The sequence below is a fragment of the Polyodon spathula genome, chromosome 23, assembly GCF_017654505.1.
Source record: "Polyodon spathula isolate WHYD16114869_AA chromosome 23, ASM1765450v1, whole genome shotgun sequence".
NCBI lineage: Eukaryota > Metazoa > Chordata > Actinopteri > Acipenseriformes > Polyodontidae > Polyodon > Polyodon spathula.
The window spans coordinates 3,306,920-3,324,063 of NC_054556.1; the positions used below are offsets into that span (position 1 = coordinate 3,306,920).

At 38.4% G+C, this 17,144-nt stretch overlaps 1 protein-coding gene across 1 annotated transcript in view; it reads right to left on the reverse strand.

Moving 5' to 3' along the window:
* The window catches only part of LOC121298208 (voltage-dependent L-type calcium channel subunit alpha-1D-like), a 64,649-nt gene that overhangs the window by 29,976 nt on the left and 17,529 nt on the right, over positions 1 to 17,144 (reverse strand). The window contains exons 7-26 of the mRNA XM_041225170.1: positions 16,113 to 16,309; positions 15,617 to 15,720; positions 13,494 to 13,657; positions 12,300 to 12,353; positions 10,420 to 10,498; positions 9,439 to 9,465; positions 8,621 to 8,781; positions 7,988 to 8,213; positions 7,670 to 7,877; positions 7,229 to 7,349; positions 6,854 to 6,968; positions 6,628 to 6,676; positions 6,235 to 6,289; positions 5,037 to 5,169; positions 4,379 to 4,508; positions 3,170 to 3,229; positions 1,784 to 1,890; positions 1,133 to 1,220; positions 495 to 602; positions 349 to 401 (exon numbers count right to left, since the gene is read on the reverse strand). Coding sequence (XP_041081104.1) covers positions 349 to 401; positions 495 to 602; positions 1,133 to 1,220; positions 1,784 to 1,890; positions 3,170 to 3,229; positions 4,379 to 4,508; positions 5,037 to 5,169; positions 6,235 to 6,289; positions 6,628 to 6,676; positions 6,854 to 6,968; positions 7,229 to 7,349; positions 7,670 to 7,877; positions 7,988 to 8,213; positions 8,621 to 8,781; positions 9,439 to 9,465; positions 10,420 to 10,498; positions 12,300 to 12,353; positions 13,494 to 13,657; positions 15,617 to 15,720; positions 16,113 to 16,309 — 2,239 coding nt within the window. The remainder of the gene's footprint in view (positions 1 to 348; positions 402 to 494; positions 603 to 1,132; positions 1,221 to 1,783; positions 1,891 to 3,169; positions 3,230 to 4,378; positions 4,509 to 5,036; positions 5,170 to 6,234; positions 6,290 to 6,627; positions 6,677 to 6,853; positions 6,969 to 7,228; positions 7,350 to 7,669; positions 7,878 to 7,987; positions 8,214 to 8,620; positions 8,782 to 9,438; positions 9,466 to 10,419; positions 10,499 to 12,299; positions 12,354 to 13,493; positions 13,658 to 15,616; positions 15,721 to 16,112; positions 16,310 to 17,144) is intronic.

Genomic DNA, 17,144 nt, shown 5'->3' on the forward strand with positions numbered 1-17,144 from the left:
GTACATACATTGCACCTACATGCATGACTGAGGTCCATTTACTTTCTTATTTTGCAAATAAAATATTGTTTTGTTTTTTAAAATGAATTTTACAGAAAGTAAATGAATTAGTTCATTATATTATACAAAGAAATCAGTGCTATAATACATTTTCACCTTTCATATGAGTGTTTTTTTATATATACTGTATATTTACGTTAACATAAGGCCATATCTCATTGATTTAAATATTTTGGCCACTCCCTTATTCCTGTTCATGTAAGTGAAATGTTTCCACCCACTACGAGTAACTGGTAAGTGCAATTTTAAGAATTGTAAATAATAAGATGCTACTGTAGTTAATCTTACTTGCATTCTTCAGGAATTGTCTTTGCCTCATCTGTGCACCGATAGAACTTGCCCTGTGAAATAAATAAACAAAATATACAAAATATACAAACCACCAATCAACAATAAACAAGCTATCTTTAAACAATAGCAGAAAAAGGGAGTACCTTAAATAGCTGTACTCCAATGCAGGCGAACATGAACTGCAGTAAGGTTGTAACGATCATAATGTTGCCGATGGTTCGGATGGCAACAAAAACACACTGGACCACGTGCTGCAGAGAAACAGAGCGGACAGACCCTGCAGATTCAATTATACACAGATCTGCAGATTCAATTATACACAGATCTGCAGATTCAATTATACACAGATCTGCAGATTCAATTATACACAGATCTGAAGATTCAATTATACACAGATCTGAAGATTCAATTATACACAGATCTGCAGATTCAATTATACACAGATCTGCAGATTCAATTATACACAGATCTGCAGATTCAATTATACACAGATCTGCAGATTCAATTATGCACAGATCTGCAGATTCAATTATACACAGATCTGCAGATTCAATTATACACAGATCTGCAGATTCAATCATACACAGATCTGCAGATTCAATTATACACGAGTGGCCTTCGTTTTATTAATCAACGGAAAATCTTGTGCTCTCTTAAATGTAATGATGACGAAAAATTGCATGTCCTTTACCATAAGAATTTGATGTTCTATTTTCTATCATTGCACCTAACTCAAAAGTGATACCAGTCGATGCATGTAATGTTAAATAAGGCTGGATACCTTGAGTCCCTTGGCTCTGTTGATTGCTCTGAGAGGCCTCAGCACACGCAGCACTCGAAGGATCTTCACTACAGAGATAGCTGATGACCTAGACAACAGGCAAAAAAGGGGTTCAAACCAGTGCTGGTCAGCCAGAAGAAAACAACATCACCACGATCACAATCGAAACACCTTTTCTCAAACAGAACTGCAATGCGGCAAACACTTAAATAAATGAACAAAGGCTTGCTCAACTCCACAGAACACTTGGAATCTCAGTTAATAGGATTACTTTGGGTGCTTTGGTCAAAGAGAAATATTACATGTTACATGAAGTCGACCAGCACTCACTTCATATTTTTTTATTATGTTTTTTTAATTGCCTCAATGTTTTTCATGTATATTTTTTATTCGATCTGCATTAATATTTATTTCTGATAGAGATGTGCTTGTATAATGCCTGTCTCCTAGAGCACCTCTGATGGCATATGTATTTGGCACGTATACTAGTAGAACACATTTCCATTGCTATTCGATCTTCTTTACACACTGCAGTCACTAGCTTTATTCGTGTTACAAATAAATGATACATGTATGACATCATCTCATATAAAGCTACACAAGGTGTGTTGATTTCGGAACCATTTCATAAAGACCTACGGCTTTACTCACTGAATTCCAAAAGAAACCAGGGAGACCCCCACCACCAGCAAATCCAGCAGGTTAAAATAATTTCTGCAGAACGCCCCCTGGTGGAGAAATGCCCCAAAGGCAGTCATCTGAAAGAATGGGAAGATCGGATCAGGTGTTCGCTTGTGGTTTGTAAAACTTAAATTTACACACAGCAAGGCATGGGGGTGCACAACAGTGTATTTTCTTATACACATATATATTCAGCAAGGTAAGCTTTACTGCATAACATTGCAATAAAGCCCACATTCCATTTCACATTGCTGTACCTTTGGCTACATTTACATGAATGTACTAGTAAGCGATTTCTTTTTTTATAAATAGCTTTATATTCAAAGCAAGGGATGTGGCAATAAAACATGCACTTTGTTGCCTCTTAAAAAGCAAACCCATCTCTTACTGTCACATTCATGTGCGCCATTGATCACACATGCCATAATGAAAGCAAATGAGGCCTACAGCTCTTGGATAGAAAATACAGCAGGCAGATTATAAAGAAAGACAAAAGTACTGGAAATAATACCACAAAAAAAAAAAAAATAGAGGAATCTGTCCACAAGTGCAAGTAAATTTTATCTGCAGTAGAAACTCGTTATTAAAGAACCCCAACAAAATCACATTCAAAAGTTTATTTTTTCATAGTTCTTACAAAAGAAGTTGTACTGCACGTTTTCAGGACGCGTTTAAATGCACTTCCCAGTTAAGTTGTGATAGGATTGAAAACCATGTAATGATCCTGGATGCACATGGTTCTTGCTCCCTCTTTTAGGATTGGGTTCCTATTGCTCAATCTTAGGTGAGGTTTTAACTATTGCAAGGCTTGAGATCATTTAGTCTGCAAACGTACCCAACACCTAACTATAGTTAAAGCTACTGCATGATTAGTTTCTTCTTCAAGCAGACCCTTCACTTGCATATTTTAACTGCATAATACAATTGTATTATGTGCATTTTAAAAGTGGGTTTTAAATTCAAATATTATTAAAATCCACACTGTTTATTCTTCCACACTCCAAGCCACAAATCTGCATTCTTTAACTTTAAAATACCTGATTTTGCAATGTTTCATGAAGTGCATTGTGATGGGAAGTATTATAGGAGTTTAAAAGCGGTGCAATAGTAAAATACAGTAATAAAAAAACAAAACAAGCCAGGCTCCATTCAGTGGCAGGTGACACACAGGGATAATGCAGCAAGGCTCTGTCAGCCTCAGAAAGGGGTTACCTTCAAAACGATCTCAAATGTAAACATACTAGTGAAGACACACAGTAATCTCCATAGCCTAGAACCTGGAAGGTAATCAGATTGTTAAAATGTTACTGCACAAGAGCACTGCAGAGTCGACAGAGACGAGGAACGATGCATTACCTTCAGCACGATTTCAACAGTAAAGATTGACGTGAATGCATAGTCAAAGTAACCAAGTATCTGCAAAAGTAACACACATGTTTAAGAGCAGCATCCATACATCACACTGGTCACTGCATGTTTTAATACAGTGTGTAAGAACAGAAACATGGCAATCTTAAACAAAAACAGCAGCTTCAAATGACTTTGCAATATAAAAATAAATCATTCCACCTTAATATTTTTTTTTTTTTTTAAATCCCATCTGCATTTTTCTGGACCTTCTTACTTTAGGATGGTAAAAAGATTAAATAAGCCAAGTATAAAAAAAAAAACAATAATGCATGTGTCTAATTTTTCATTACGGTGGAAGTCTTTACTACCAAATAAACCCTATCTAAAAACTTAAAGCAATGCTTAAACCCATTTCATGAATGGCAAAAGCCAGAATCATATTTACTGTAGCAACAAAGTAATTGGGTTATTTCCCTCCCACAGCACTTCTCGTTGGTCTATCCTCCGGTAGCCTCATTTACATCCATGTTCCACCAATGCCCTAGCATAACAGCAAGATGTGATTCCCTCCACCTACAGGAACTGCAGCTCCTATATCACCCTCATCAAACAAACAAAAAAGAACTGAAGCGTGTGAAAGTACTGCCTTAGCCTGGCCACTGCTATGTACCACACAGTACCACGCACTGTTCCCTCAAGACAAAGCAGCAGTAAGCCCACTATCTCCTGACGTTATAAGCGGTTAGTTCTGGAAAGCTGATGGAACGTTGGCATTACTCTCTTGTCTAAAGGCATGCACATATCTGAACTGTACAGCTACAGTGAACTAATGAACTAATTTTGCTTCAAATCAAATTAAACCTGCTGAATAATGTTAAGTGAACATATTGATATATACACGTACTGAACAAAAAACTGACAAAAATAAATAAACAAACTTTTGGCCATAGCTGTTTACAAGCAGCATGAAAACACTCAATGTAACTGCTACCTTTCTGCTGTTGCTTCTTACTAGTCTTTTTGTATCACTACGATTGTATTTTTTATTGCCTTTACACTTGTTTAAACTGCCACTAATAAAACAAAGTGAAATACATGAATTGCTTCAATACTTTTATAAAGTACCAGTACATACAGCAGTACATACAGTATGTAAAATGCTTGTTCCTATTAACTTGTAGTATTATTAAACACAGGTTAAAACCCTTTACTTACAATATTGCGAGCAGAGAAGTTGCGTATGGGGTCCTCAGCTGCCAGCGATACACTGCTGAGCATTATAAAGACCAGGATCAGGTTTGTGAAGATGTGATGGTTAATGAGCTTGTGACACCCAACCCGAATTCTGTACAGAAAAAGGCATGTCAGACAATCCCAGCCATGCACAGAAAATATACTACACACCCATATTCATAACACACTGGCCCACTGCAAACATTGAATTCATATTCTGTAAGCACGCAGGGGTTTGTTTATTTTTTGTTTTTGCTTATATTCAATTGTTATCATGTTACTTGTCTTATTCTTGATACCATTTTTTGAGACAAACAAAATGTTGACCTTCGCAATACATTTGCCACGCTCTATACTGATCAGCCATGGATTTTACAATGCCTTCCTTACTATATACGTGTGTGTGTGTGTGCGTGTGTGTTTCACCATGCTTTTGTGACTGGCACTGCTGCTACAGATTCTATCCTGTCCCCCTGTCAGTCCTGTCAGTAAAAGGCTCTAAATCCACAAATGCAGATGAGCCTGGGGTTTTGCACAGTGGTTAAGATGCTCGCTTGCAGTGCACAGCAAACACTTTCATTGTGTTTGCTGTGATTCAACCATGCTATACAGTACAGTGCAGGCTGGTCCTGTTACGCACATGTTGGTCTTGCTGAAGATGAAGAAGGAGCTGCCCTCAGGGATGGGGGTGACCTTCTCATTCATGGTCAGATCAGACAGCTTCTGAGGCCGGGGCCCAACTGGGACTTCAGGCTCATCCTCTTCCTCCTCGCCTGCAGAGACAGATGGACAAGGGGCCCTGGGTAAAGATCACTGGAACTGACTCAGCTTGCAGCACACTTACAGCAATCCTACACCTATGGACTAATGTTGCTTCATAAAGTCCATTGAAACCTGCTGAATAATGTTATCTTAACATATTGAATTACATACCGCTTTGTACTTTTCCATATAGCTAACCAAAAACTGACAAAAATTGAAAATGTGACATTTTGAAGTTTCACATGACATACTGCCTTCCGGTAGACTTTTGCAATATCATTTCGTAGTTTCTTTGATTACATGATCTCAAATAAAATACCTAAATTATGTTCATAATGTTTTGGAAGTGATAGCATCTGTTGCAATTACGCTGCATTTCTACAGGGGGTTATGTTATGTGTGGTAAGAGACTCTTAATTTAACTGAGTTATCGACTTTTAGTTTTGACATATTTTCTTCTATTCATATAGAAGTCACACAACTGAGGTATGAAGGGTCCTGTGTCTTGAGCCTCAATTTACGAGTGAATGTAGCTCGATGGCACAGAGAATGTGTGTTCCAGGACACTATTACATATCAGTGAAACAAATCTTCAATTTTTTTTTTTTTTAAAGTCGTCGCCAATGGATTTTTTACCATATTTTTTCCCCAATTTGGAATCGCCAGTTGTATGTATTGATCTCAGTCCACAGCTGCAACCCCCACCCTGACTTCACGAACTTCAAACAACTGCAGACACACGCGTCCTCAGAAATGTACCCTGCCAAGCTGTCCATTTTTGCACTGCAGGTCTATAGTGCCGGAGGACAAAACAGATCTCAATGGCTCCACAGAAGACCCGCAGGTGCCCTGTCGGCCACAGGAGTTGCTGGTGCGCGGTGAACTGAGGATTACCCTGCCGACCTGAGCCCTCCCTACCCGGGCGGCGCCCCCTGGGAACTCCCAGTCACGGTCGGCAATTGGCATAGCCTGGATACGAAACCAGCAACCTCCAGGCTAAAGGGCGCATCCTGCACTCCACGCGGAGTGCCTTTACTGGATGCACCACTCGGGAGCCCCAGATCTTCAATTCTTACCCAGGACATCTCCTGCTGGGTAGGGATCCTTTTCATCCTCATCTTCCACTGGAACCTGCAACATTCACAACCACATCATAAAAGATCAGACAGCACACGAGCGCTCTGTTACAGGTCTGCTAACTTAGCATCCTCGCTGGCTTCTGGCTTACAACAGCACGCATCAAGTTTACATTATTGTATTTGAACTTTTCTACAGCATATCATGCAGCAGTTCCATAGTAAATTACAATACAAGAACAACGGCAAAAAAACAGCAGTAAACTTTAAATATTTCCATGCAATTATATATTTTTTTCACTGACACACTTTAGGCGGTGTTACTGCTTCAAATGCAAACTGTCTCCATTACTGATAATCATATTTGCTGTTATTCTGCTGAAAAACAGTTACCTTTGCTTCAGGAGCCTTTGCCTCTTCTTCATTGTCTAAACTTCCACTTCTGTGAGAAGAAGAAAATCTCTATAATTTATGGTAAATCAGCCAGCGTGCCCAATTTAAAAACCCACATACTGATGATGCCAGTGACAGCGACCATGCAAACCAATTCTTCATGTAAACGACGTAGCCTTGAATGTTTGATATGCTTATTGTTGCTCATCGGCGCTGGTATATTTACCTGGCGCGCTTCTTCCTTTGTTTTTCTGCTGCTTCCTCTTTCTGCGCAGCGTTTAGACTTTCAGCACCAGCCAGGTTATCCACAGCAATAGCCAAGAAGACATTTAGAAGGATATCTTGAAATCAACTTAAGGAAACTGAAGCATACAGAGTCCGATAACTGACAAAAAAAATAAATAAATCACAGCAAAAGTAGCCTTTAAGGCAAGATAATGAACCTGGTACAGAAAGACGCTTATCTTAAATGAACTCATTAATGTAAATTAGGGTAAATAAATAACTTAGCCTAATATGAAATGCCACTGCAGAGGGTGCCGTTGATTAATTAATTAAAATGATGAAATGCAATCTTGGTTATTTGGATGTCAAAGGATACAGTTACCACAGATAAAGAGAATAATAAAGTATATGCAAACTATCATTCCAGAGGATGATGGGCCTCCATATGCCATTATGCCGTCATACATCACAGAATTCCAGTCTTCTCCTGTGAGAATCTAAGCAGAGACAAGACAACAGCATCAACAAAAAGGTTTTGGCATAGAAATGAATATAAAAATAAAGAGCCGATTCATAAACAACACATGACCGAAGATGTTGTTTTAGTTTTACAAGTGGTCGGACAGGAACACATTTTGGTTCCAGATCCTCAAAGCTCTTTACTCCAAATCATCAGTGCACCCAGTAAAGATACCAAACCAGTAGTAAACAATTCTGATGTTTCTTTCAGGGGTTTTGTTCATGGCAAAAGCTGTTTATCAACTCATTTTAAAATGTTTTCTAATAAAAAATCGCCCATATAATTACGACCCTTTACCTGGAACACCGTTAGCAGAGCTTGTGGGAAGTTATCGAAGGTGCTCCTTTTCGTTAGCGTCTCATCAAAGTTGAACTTGCCCCCAAAGACCTGCATTCCCAGAAGTGCGAATATGATGATGAAGAGGAAGAGCAGTAGCAGCAGGGAGGCGATGGACTTCATGGAGTTCAGCAGGGAAGCCACCAGGTTACTCAGAGATGTCCAGTGCCTGAAATGAAAACGAGCAGGAGCGCGACACAGCGATCACTAATCAACGCTCTCATTCTCCCATGAGTGCCAAGCCTGGACTCCACGGGTCACCAACGCTGAAGATCTTACCTTGTCACTTTGAAAATCCTTAAGAGACGCACGCATCGAAACACTGAGATTCCAAGAGGTGACATCACTTCCAGCTCTACCAGTATCGTTTCTACGATTCCACCGCACACTACGAAGCAGTCAAACCGGTTGAAGAGCGAGACAAAGTACGCCTGCAGACCCAGGCTGTACATTTTCACCAACATTTCACAGGTGAAGCAGGACAGGAGAACCTTGTTTGCAATATCTGTGACAAAAACAAAAATAATCCAAAAGGCATCAGGTTAATACTGTCCTGCTGCTGCTCTACCAGCCAACAATAACAATAAAAAAACAAACAAAGAAGAACTATTTTCAGAAACCCAGTTATGAATTCCAAAAGGACTTAATACAGGATGCTACCCAATAGGCATTGCTGTCATTCCTAAAGGCGACACTGCACTGGGGACCACAATGTTTTTTTTAACAAATCACTCTCCTAATTCACTATTGCCATCTAGTGGAAAAAATTGTTTTTTTTGTTCATGTTCACAGATTTAAAAAGAAGGCTCAGCACTGAGACCTGTGCTACGACCAGTGATCTACTGGATGGAATGACAACCCATCATGACCTGCAGAGTGAAACGCGCAATGTAGTATTGCTGGAACCAATACCTTGGACTTGAGTGAGCCAGAAGGGCTGGTTGTAATGCTCTGATGAGATGGTTAACGTGTTGAGAAAGACCAGGACAATGACCAGCCAATAGAACATGACTGACTTCACCGCAACCCTGCACTTCCTGCGGCTGAACCTGTTCCAGTGAGCCCAGCGGTGACTAAAAGAGAAATAACATTGTGTTAGAATCATAATAGGAAATAAACCCCCTCTGTTAAAGAGACATGCAACAGACCACTGGTGTAGTCGTGCCAGTACATCGTTCTGGTACTATTTTCTACAGGTATAGTGGTCGTATATTGGCAAGCTTAATCACATGACTCACATCTCTCGCACAGCTGTCTGATTCAGGCACTAGTCCTCTTAATACTCTTTTCATTGCATTAGGAACTTCTATTACAAACTACTTCTTTAAAAAAGGTTAAAAATCATATCATGTCAAGTTTCACAGACCTCAAGGATGTCCTTTTAAAATGTATCTCAAATCGGTTATCTAGAAGAAACTCCTTTAGATGAAAGGTTTGAGAAACGTCCTTGAAAAGCAGTACAGACAGCACACAGACAGAATGAGGTCTGAGGGGATAGCACAGATTAGCAGACTCTTCATCTCCTGTCTGCTTAATGTACTCTGCTAAAGGAAGGGCATTTTAACAATATGCCTGACTTCATACATAATGTTTTACAGGACCAGCGCAAGTATACTATACCCTGAAGTTATTGTAAGGCTAAATCAAATATTAAATGTCATTTAAGAAACAGATTTCTACATGATACTATATTAAACAAAATAAGAGCGAGGAAGACAAAATATACTGACCTGAACTTAGACTTTGAAATTTTTTGACTGGAACAAAGAAGAAATGCATGTTAAAAGCATAAAAACCTTTAGCACACACAGCACAACCACATTCTAAACAGAATTTCACAAATACACGGTTTAAAAATGTTTTAAACAAACATTTACATATGTTTATATCCATGTCAAAAAAATGGAGGTAAACATTGTACTGGTTCAAACAGAATGGCATATTTACAGTAAACGCTCTCACAAAAGCTGCCGTTTCTTTTTAACGCTGTAAGCTATAGGGTAAGCAGTGGAACCAAAAGAAACAAACAATTCTCTGACAAACTTTTCAACTAGAAGTCTTTCTCAATGTTTATCTAAAAATGACTACTTTTATACAAGTTTACTATAGTAAAAGCATAACGAAGTGCAATAATGCATTGTGAAAGTATGGGAAAGCATAGGTAAGCATTGTAAATCCCAGAAAGGCATGGTAAAGTATATTAAAAAAAAAATTAAAAATCAGGCCAAACCATAATAAACTATGGGGAACTCATTGGAAAGCAGCAGAAATACGGTGTCAGTTTACAGTGGTAAACTTTTATAGGGGTACTTATACCACTGCTGTGTTTTAGGGTGTACTCACACTTGGTTCGTCTGAGCAGATTTTTTCCAACCAAGTTCGGTTTGGTATATGTGAACACTTCAATAGAACTCAATCCATGTCAGAGTTCATTTTAATCAAACTGAACTGAGTCCTTCTCAAGAGGTGATTCGTTTGTTTCAGTGCAATGTGAAAGCACAGTCAGTTCAGAAACATGTCGAAGTGAACCAGCAAAAACCGAGTCCTTCTGAAGTGAACCAAAGTCTTTTGCACTGAAGGTGCTCATGTGAAAACAAAAGGAATCAAGTTTTTTTTTCTCCAAATGAACTCAGTTCGGTTAGTTTAGAAATTAACTACATGCGAAAAGGCTCTTATAGTTCTAAATGAAGCAATAGCAAACTTGGACTTACCACAGAGTTCCACAGCACACCGTTTCACCGCTCACATTCTCTGCATTTAGAGATTCAGTTTCACTTGTGGGCAGACTTGCTGTTGTGGCACAGGGAACAGAAACACTGTGTTAAAGCAACTATCTCTAACGACTGGGGGAAAAAATTTAAAACATGAAATTAACAGGCAGAACTATACATAAAATAGTAATTAAAGAAATGAAACGCAAACAAATTACAGTTCAAGTATTCAAAGCCAATTAGAAACATGCGATTAAGGAAAAAAAAAACAAATACAGAAAAATATTTCTAAAATAAAAATAATTTTAAAAAAAAGGTATAGAATAGATATGTAGAAAAAAAAGTCTAGCAAGGCCTTTCTGTTCTTTATATGTGTTTTCATATTCATAATTTCCAGACTACACCATTTCTACCCCCTAGAGCACATAGGCCATTATATTTCACATCATCATGCCACCAAGCGATAGTCTATCTGTGATTCACTTGCTGCGGGCATTGTCAATACAATGAAATACTGCAATAAAAAGAGTGGTGGCATGACATGAGATATCTAAACCTCCGGATGGTCTCTTCAACATCTGAAAATAAACCACCAGCGTTGCTTTGTTTTACTTTATCTTATTTATTTAACTTTTTTATTCTACAATCATTTTTGGTCTGTCTATTGACAAAACCCAGGACATAACTGACTTTGTAGTGTCCCAAAATAAAATTCACGAACGACACAATCCATTAACTCCAGTACTTGTTTTTCAGAAATCTGCAGTTCATAAGAATTCCAAGCCATGGAAGACGTCATGATCTGCCACAGTACTGTACATAGAGAACAGTAACATGGGATGGGATCTCTTAAAATGATAAAGTTTGTTCAAATTATTTTGTCCTTACAATTGATCACTAGAAAGTGTTACTTACACTTCTCAGATTTTGAAATGCACATACGAATTACCACATTGGTAGGGGTGTTTAGATCCCCTCAATTTATTCTTATAATTAACAATTCCTAATAAAGTTAAGTTTGAGTCTTGGTAACCTTAACTTTAATTACCACACCCTCTGGTAGGATATCTGCTAAACATATACTGCAGTCAACCCCCTTGATTTTTAAACTGCATCAGAACGCTTTGATCATCTTGCATCACAAACTGGGCTTTTCCATGTTATCTCTTCCAATTCTCTTAGCAGCAAGGGGGAATATGAAACAGAACTTTGTTTGCTAGAGGCATGTGGCAGAGCACAGCTCTGCTCTTTAGAAATTGGCAGGGATGGGGTTAAATTCCCCTACCTGCCTTGGTTCATTGTGTTCAGGTGGCTGGGGTTGATTAGATGATTAGTTTAATTAACGATCAATCAGCGCCCAGCCACCTGACATAAAAGGAGGCCTCTGTTTTTCATTTAGGAGGAGGGAGCTGAGGAAGCAGGTTGGTGGTTTTTGGTGTGTGATTTTTGGAGATTTGTGAATCCAGTGAAGGCATTGCCCAGCCTGGAAATTGTTATTTTTGTTAGTTTTGTTTTTTTTGTCTTTCTTTTTGTGTTTAAATTGCTTTGTTTTGGCCCTTGTGCCCTTTTATTTTTGTGTATTTATAATAAAATAATTATTTTTTTGAACTACAGACTGTCTCTGGGCCTCTATCCACTCGCCAGCCTGCCACAAGGCGTAATTCAATTAGACTTTAAAAGTACACAGAGTCAATTTAAATTAAAAAAAAATAAACTCAGCCATGCAAAACTGAACATCCATTACAAGTCGTTAAAAAAATAATAATAATTTTACAATAATAATTATAACACACAGCAAAAGAAAACGCATGCATGAAACTGTGGAAATGTGCAGTTGCAAAGACAGAAAAAAAGACGCCAGAGGATAAAACTAAATTTACCATGTGTACCAGTTGAATGGTTGAACAAACCAAACTTTCCTTTCTTCTTTCTTCCTTTCAGCCACAAACACGGGTTAGGAAGACATAAGCAACATTGAACAAAAAGGAAGATGGGAAACTATTAGTGGCATATACTACAATTGGCAGCTAAATACTAACAGCATGCTGCTAAGCAAAACAGAGCATTCACGTCTGTGTTAGTAGTTTTCTTTTTGTTTTTGTTCTGCAACAGGCAACATATACCCTACTGATATACAATGCACTTCTTCAGTGTGGTTTGCGTTTTAAAATCAAGCACAGATACTCTCCGAGACAGCTCTTTAAAGCCCATCTTTATTTCTAAAGCACAGGATACACAAGGAAACACATTTCCAGACACAAGGAAACACGTTTCCAGAACCAGCGGGCTAGATTCTCAAAGCTATTTAATATAAATTAGCACATTCTTTTCAGAACGGAACGACACACCCAGTAAAGTTACCCAACCAAGAACAAATGTCTCAGGCATTTCATTGAGGTGCTTGTATATAGTCTGAAATTGTCTGAGTTGTTTTTGTAATCAGTTTTTTTTTCTTCCCTTATTTGGAGCTAATAGCTTAGGGAATATATCCCAAAGTATGAGTGTGTATCCTGGATAATTCCAGAAACTTGGAAGTGTTGACCAGGAATAAAGACATGTTTCCAGACTCCTGGTAGCCAAGCCAGAAAGGATTTTGCGTAGGATCACATGACTTGCAAGATGGAAACTGACAAATGATTATCTGTGGTTCAAATAAAAGAATGCAGGAGCTAGTAAATATGTCTGGATGGATTTGAATAGTGCTTCAGGAGAAAGACATTCAGTGGTATGTCTACAGCATAGGGAGGGAGTATCCTTCAAAGGACGTTGTCCCTGTAGAAGTCTTTCCATTTCCATTAGCCTGTACCTACAGGCTCTATTTAAAGCCAGGGGACCAGGCAACACAGAAATGTCATCAAATGAAACACAACAGAAAAGTGCTTTTAAAGTTCTGCAATATCCAATTTGTTTAATACAGTACATATAAATATTTTTAACCGTTAAAATAAAAAAAGGGAAATAATGTTTAACCTTCTGTTTTATTTATATAGAATCTAGCCCTTCACGTCCAGCCCTGGAACTCACTGCTCTCATTCAGAGCCTATGACATTCAGAGTATCAGACAAGGTACTCACGTTTGCCGTTCTTTTGGTTGCCCTCGTCGTTTTCGGGGTCGATGTCCTCTGCTTGGGTGATCCAGTCCAGGTACCCAGTCATATCATCCTCCAGCTGCTGCTTCTCCCGCAGCTTCTGGAAATCTCCACGGGCCTTTGCCTTCATTCTCTCCTTCGAAAACTCTCTGACAGGAGGAGAACACGATGGAACATGTTACAACCAGGACTTTCGCAACAGGCAGTCAGCAAACACACAGGGGACATGAAGCAAGTGCGTGTGCATTCAATACCTCCACAGTATTGAGGGCGGGCTTAGTACATCATCAACAACTAAAATGCAAAAATAAAAGAATATATGGCATTTAAATTTATAAAGCATTATGGGTATAAGTGCAGAAAGACAACATTCATTTCCAACACATGAAACATATTCTCAGCTGGCTCATCGCTGAAAAGCTTGGCCCGTCTTTCTGCACTGATGTCGCGTTAAGTTTAATATCGGAATATAAATGACTCAATATCTTCTTGAAAGTATTAGGGTTTTACTACAGCGTTTTACTTTATGCAACCAATGGTGCTAGATTCTCAAAGCTCTTTCATCCAAATCTTGTTTTAACACAAGGAAAAAACACCCAATAACGTTCCCAAACCAAAAAAATAAAACAAGTCAGAAGTTTCATGTTTGGGTTTGTAGTAAGTTGTTTCTTATTTACTTCAAAATTGTATTTGGTGTTTTGAAGTAAATTGCTTTGAGAACCTGGTCCATAGTTTCTCATTAGATTTAGAGCTTCTTGATCTGCTTTATAAATCTTCTGATAATACCAGTTTTCCTTTCCTAAATCAAAGCAGATTGTTAATTATATCAGCCACTCTCATCAGTAACAAATGCAAACAGCCCTCAGGATATTTAACCCCACAATTCAATTTGGGTTTAATCTGCAAAACATGAATGTTGATATTACTGTGCAGTCATGCAAAGTCTTACCTCAGATGGAACTCTTGGGGGAAAACAACACATTTCTGATTACATTTGACACACAAACACAAGCACTGGAACAAACCAGTATGAAAGGGGTATTATCATAGTAAATAAAAAAAAATTGTAAAAAAGAAATCAACCCAACACAAACTTCAACCCAAGCGAAAAAGCATCATTATCATGCCTTTAATTGCAGGAAATGTGTACACTAGTAATCTGAAAGATTAGCAGAGCGTGATGCTTAGGAACAACCATTATTTTCCAGAAACAGCATGTTCAGCCATTCCTCTTGAATTTCACAAAGCAGTGAAAACAGTCAGTTTCCCTTCAATTCTTTACTTTGTACTAGGTGGAAAGCAGTGGGGAGTTTCCAATAGGGAATACGGTTTCAATACATTGAAAACTGTGTTTGTGGAATATACTGAACAAGAAGAATACCAACATCTATATCTTGACTCCATCCAAGAGTACAGTAGATCAAAAGAGATTAGAATACACAAATCCTACATATGAAATAAGTCAATCTTTTCATTCTGTGTGGTCTCATTGATTGATTTTTTTAAGGGGCAGGCTGTGGGACATAGGCTAGCTTGCTCTTCCATAACCACAAGCAAGAGGAAAAGCAACACCTCACAAGGGCATGCAAGGAGACAGCCTCAGAGAGGATGGAAGAGTTTCGAAAGGCACTTCATCCCATGCAGTAGAAACTGCAGCGCTGTTGCATCGGGCTTACCCACTGTGAGGACACCCAGAACGAGGTTAAGTACGAAAAATGACCAGAGTATGATTAGACTAACAAAACAGATCCATGGTGCCTCTTTTCCAACCTGTGAAAACGCAGAGGAGTTTGTTAACAAAATCAACAGTGAGGTGGATGCAGAGAACCCACGTCAGCTGCATGGTCACCCTAGTGCTCACTTGTCAATTCAAATATTTTTTTTTTTCTTTTTTCGGACAGTAGCAAGTATATCTGTGATTCAAAGAAGTATCCGCTAGATACAATTCAAATCAGCAGGAACGATACTGGTTGTAAAAGTGGTGCAAATCAGTATCCTGTCCTTTGAATGTGATCAAATATTAGTATTGTTAGTAGCAGTCGTAGTGGTGTGACCATGGCAGCTGACTATAGGACTCTGCACAGGAATTAAGAAAAGATGTTGCTTACCCGCTCAACACACCAAGAACAAGATTTAGCACGAAAAATGATCCAAAGATGACCAGACTGACAAAATAAACCCATGGTAACTCATATCCCATGGCATCATTCATCTGCAAAAACAACCAGTTCAAAGAACAGAGTCACAGCTCTTTAAAAAGATAAGTTGAGAGCATTAGTCAGTATGGCACTTATCATGCAGTCAGTGACAGGGATGTCTAATCTGTGATAATGACCAGTACAGTGTATAGCAAACAAGCATGAGTGCTACTGTAAATGCTTACTGTACAAAACATATACTGGTTGGTATTTTGTACAATTTGGGAAACACTTTTCCAAAGATATACATGTCGTTGCAACACTTATGTTGTGATGCTATCCTTTGATGCAGAACTATAACAAATAGCATTGTTACAATTCTCTACAAATCTTTTTAGTTTAAGAATGTCAATTAATGTATTTAACTGACCTGTTTACAGTGAAATCAGAAAGCACGCCAACTTACCCAATATAACACATCAGTCCAACCCTCCATCGTTATGCACTGAAACACAGTTAACATGGCGAAGGCAAAATTGTCAAAGTTGGTGATGCCTCCATTTGGACCATGCCACCCTTCCCTGCATACAGTGCCATTGATGGGGCATATGCGCCCATCACCTGAGACTGAACATGGTGCCGGTTCATCTTCTGCTATTAAATCTACAGAATGAAAAAAGAAAACGATCGACTCTTATACAGGTTTCTGCTTCAAGTAAACGAAGGGGGATCTACAGTCCCTTTCTGCCTGCCGCTCAATAACTTAATGTAATGCCTATAGACCTAGAAACCTGACACAATCATGTTTAAGGGTCAAAAATGATAATTTCTATTCTTAGACAGTATATATAATCTGGCTTTTTGAATGTTTATTAAGCATATTGCAGTACTATATGCAAGTCATAAAAGGACATCACCAATTTAGGATCAAGCATTCAATGCAGTGAATATTTTCTTTAAAATGAATCCCCAAAAAAGTTAGAAAAAAAAATAAGTCAACGTCGTACTGCATTTAAGACCAGCTCTGTATGTTGCTAAAATGATCCTGTTTTGACAGAAACGTCAGAATTCTCACTTACTTGAAGTACTCAAATACCCATCAGAGATTAAGCTTCCTCTGAGTACTGAGACATGCTTTCTCCATAGACACCGAGTGATCATTTTTCAGTGGCAAGATTGACTATTCTTTACATAACTTACTACTGAAGTTGCACTTTTCTACTTCTAATGCAAATGTCCTACAGTCACTACATGCCTTTCTTACTATAAAGAATATTTCTATCTGTAGTAATTCTTAAGCCTTTTCAAAGCAAAACTAAAAGCATACACTGGTAACAGGAAGTGTTCACCGCCTATTATCCAGTCCTGTGACTGTGCGAGTCCAATGAATATTACAATAAGAACATGCATTTAAAGCTAACAGCTGATGCACGTAATGAATGGAGTTATGGTCTTTTTTTATTTCAGTAAGTTAAATGCATTTTTGTAAGAGTCAGCT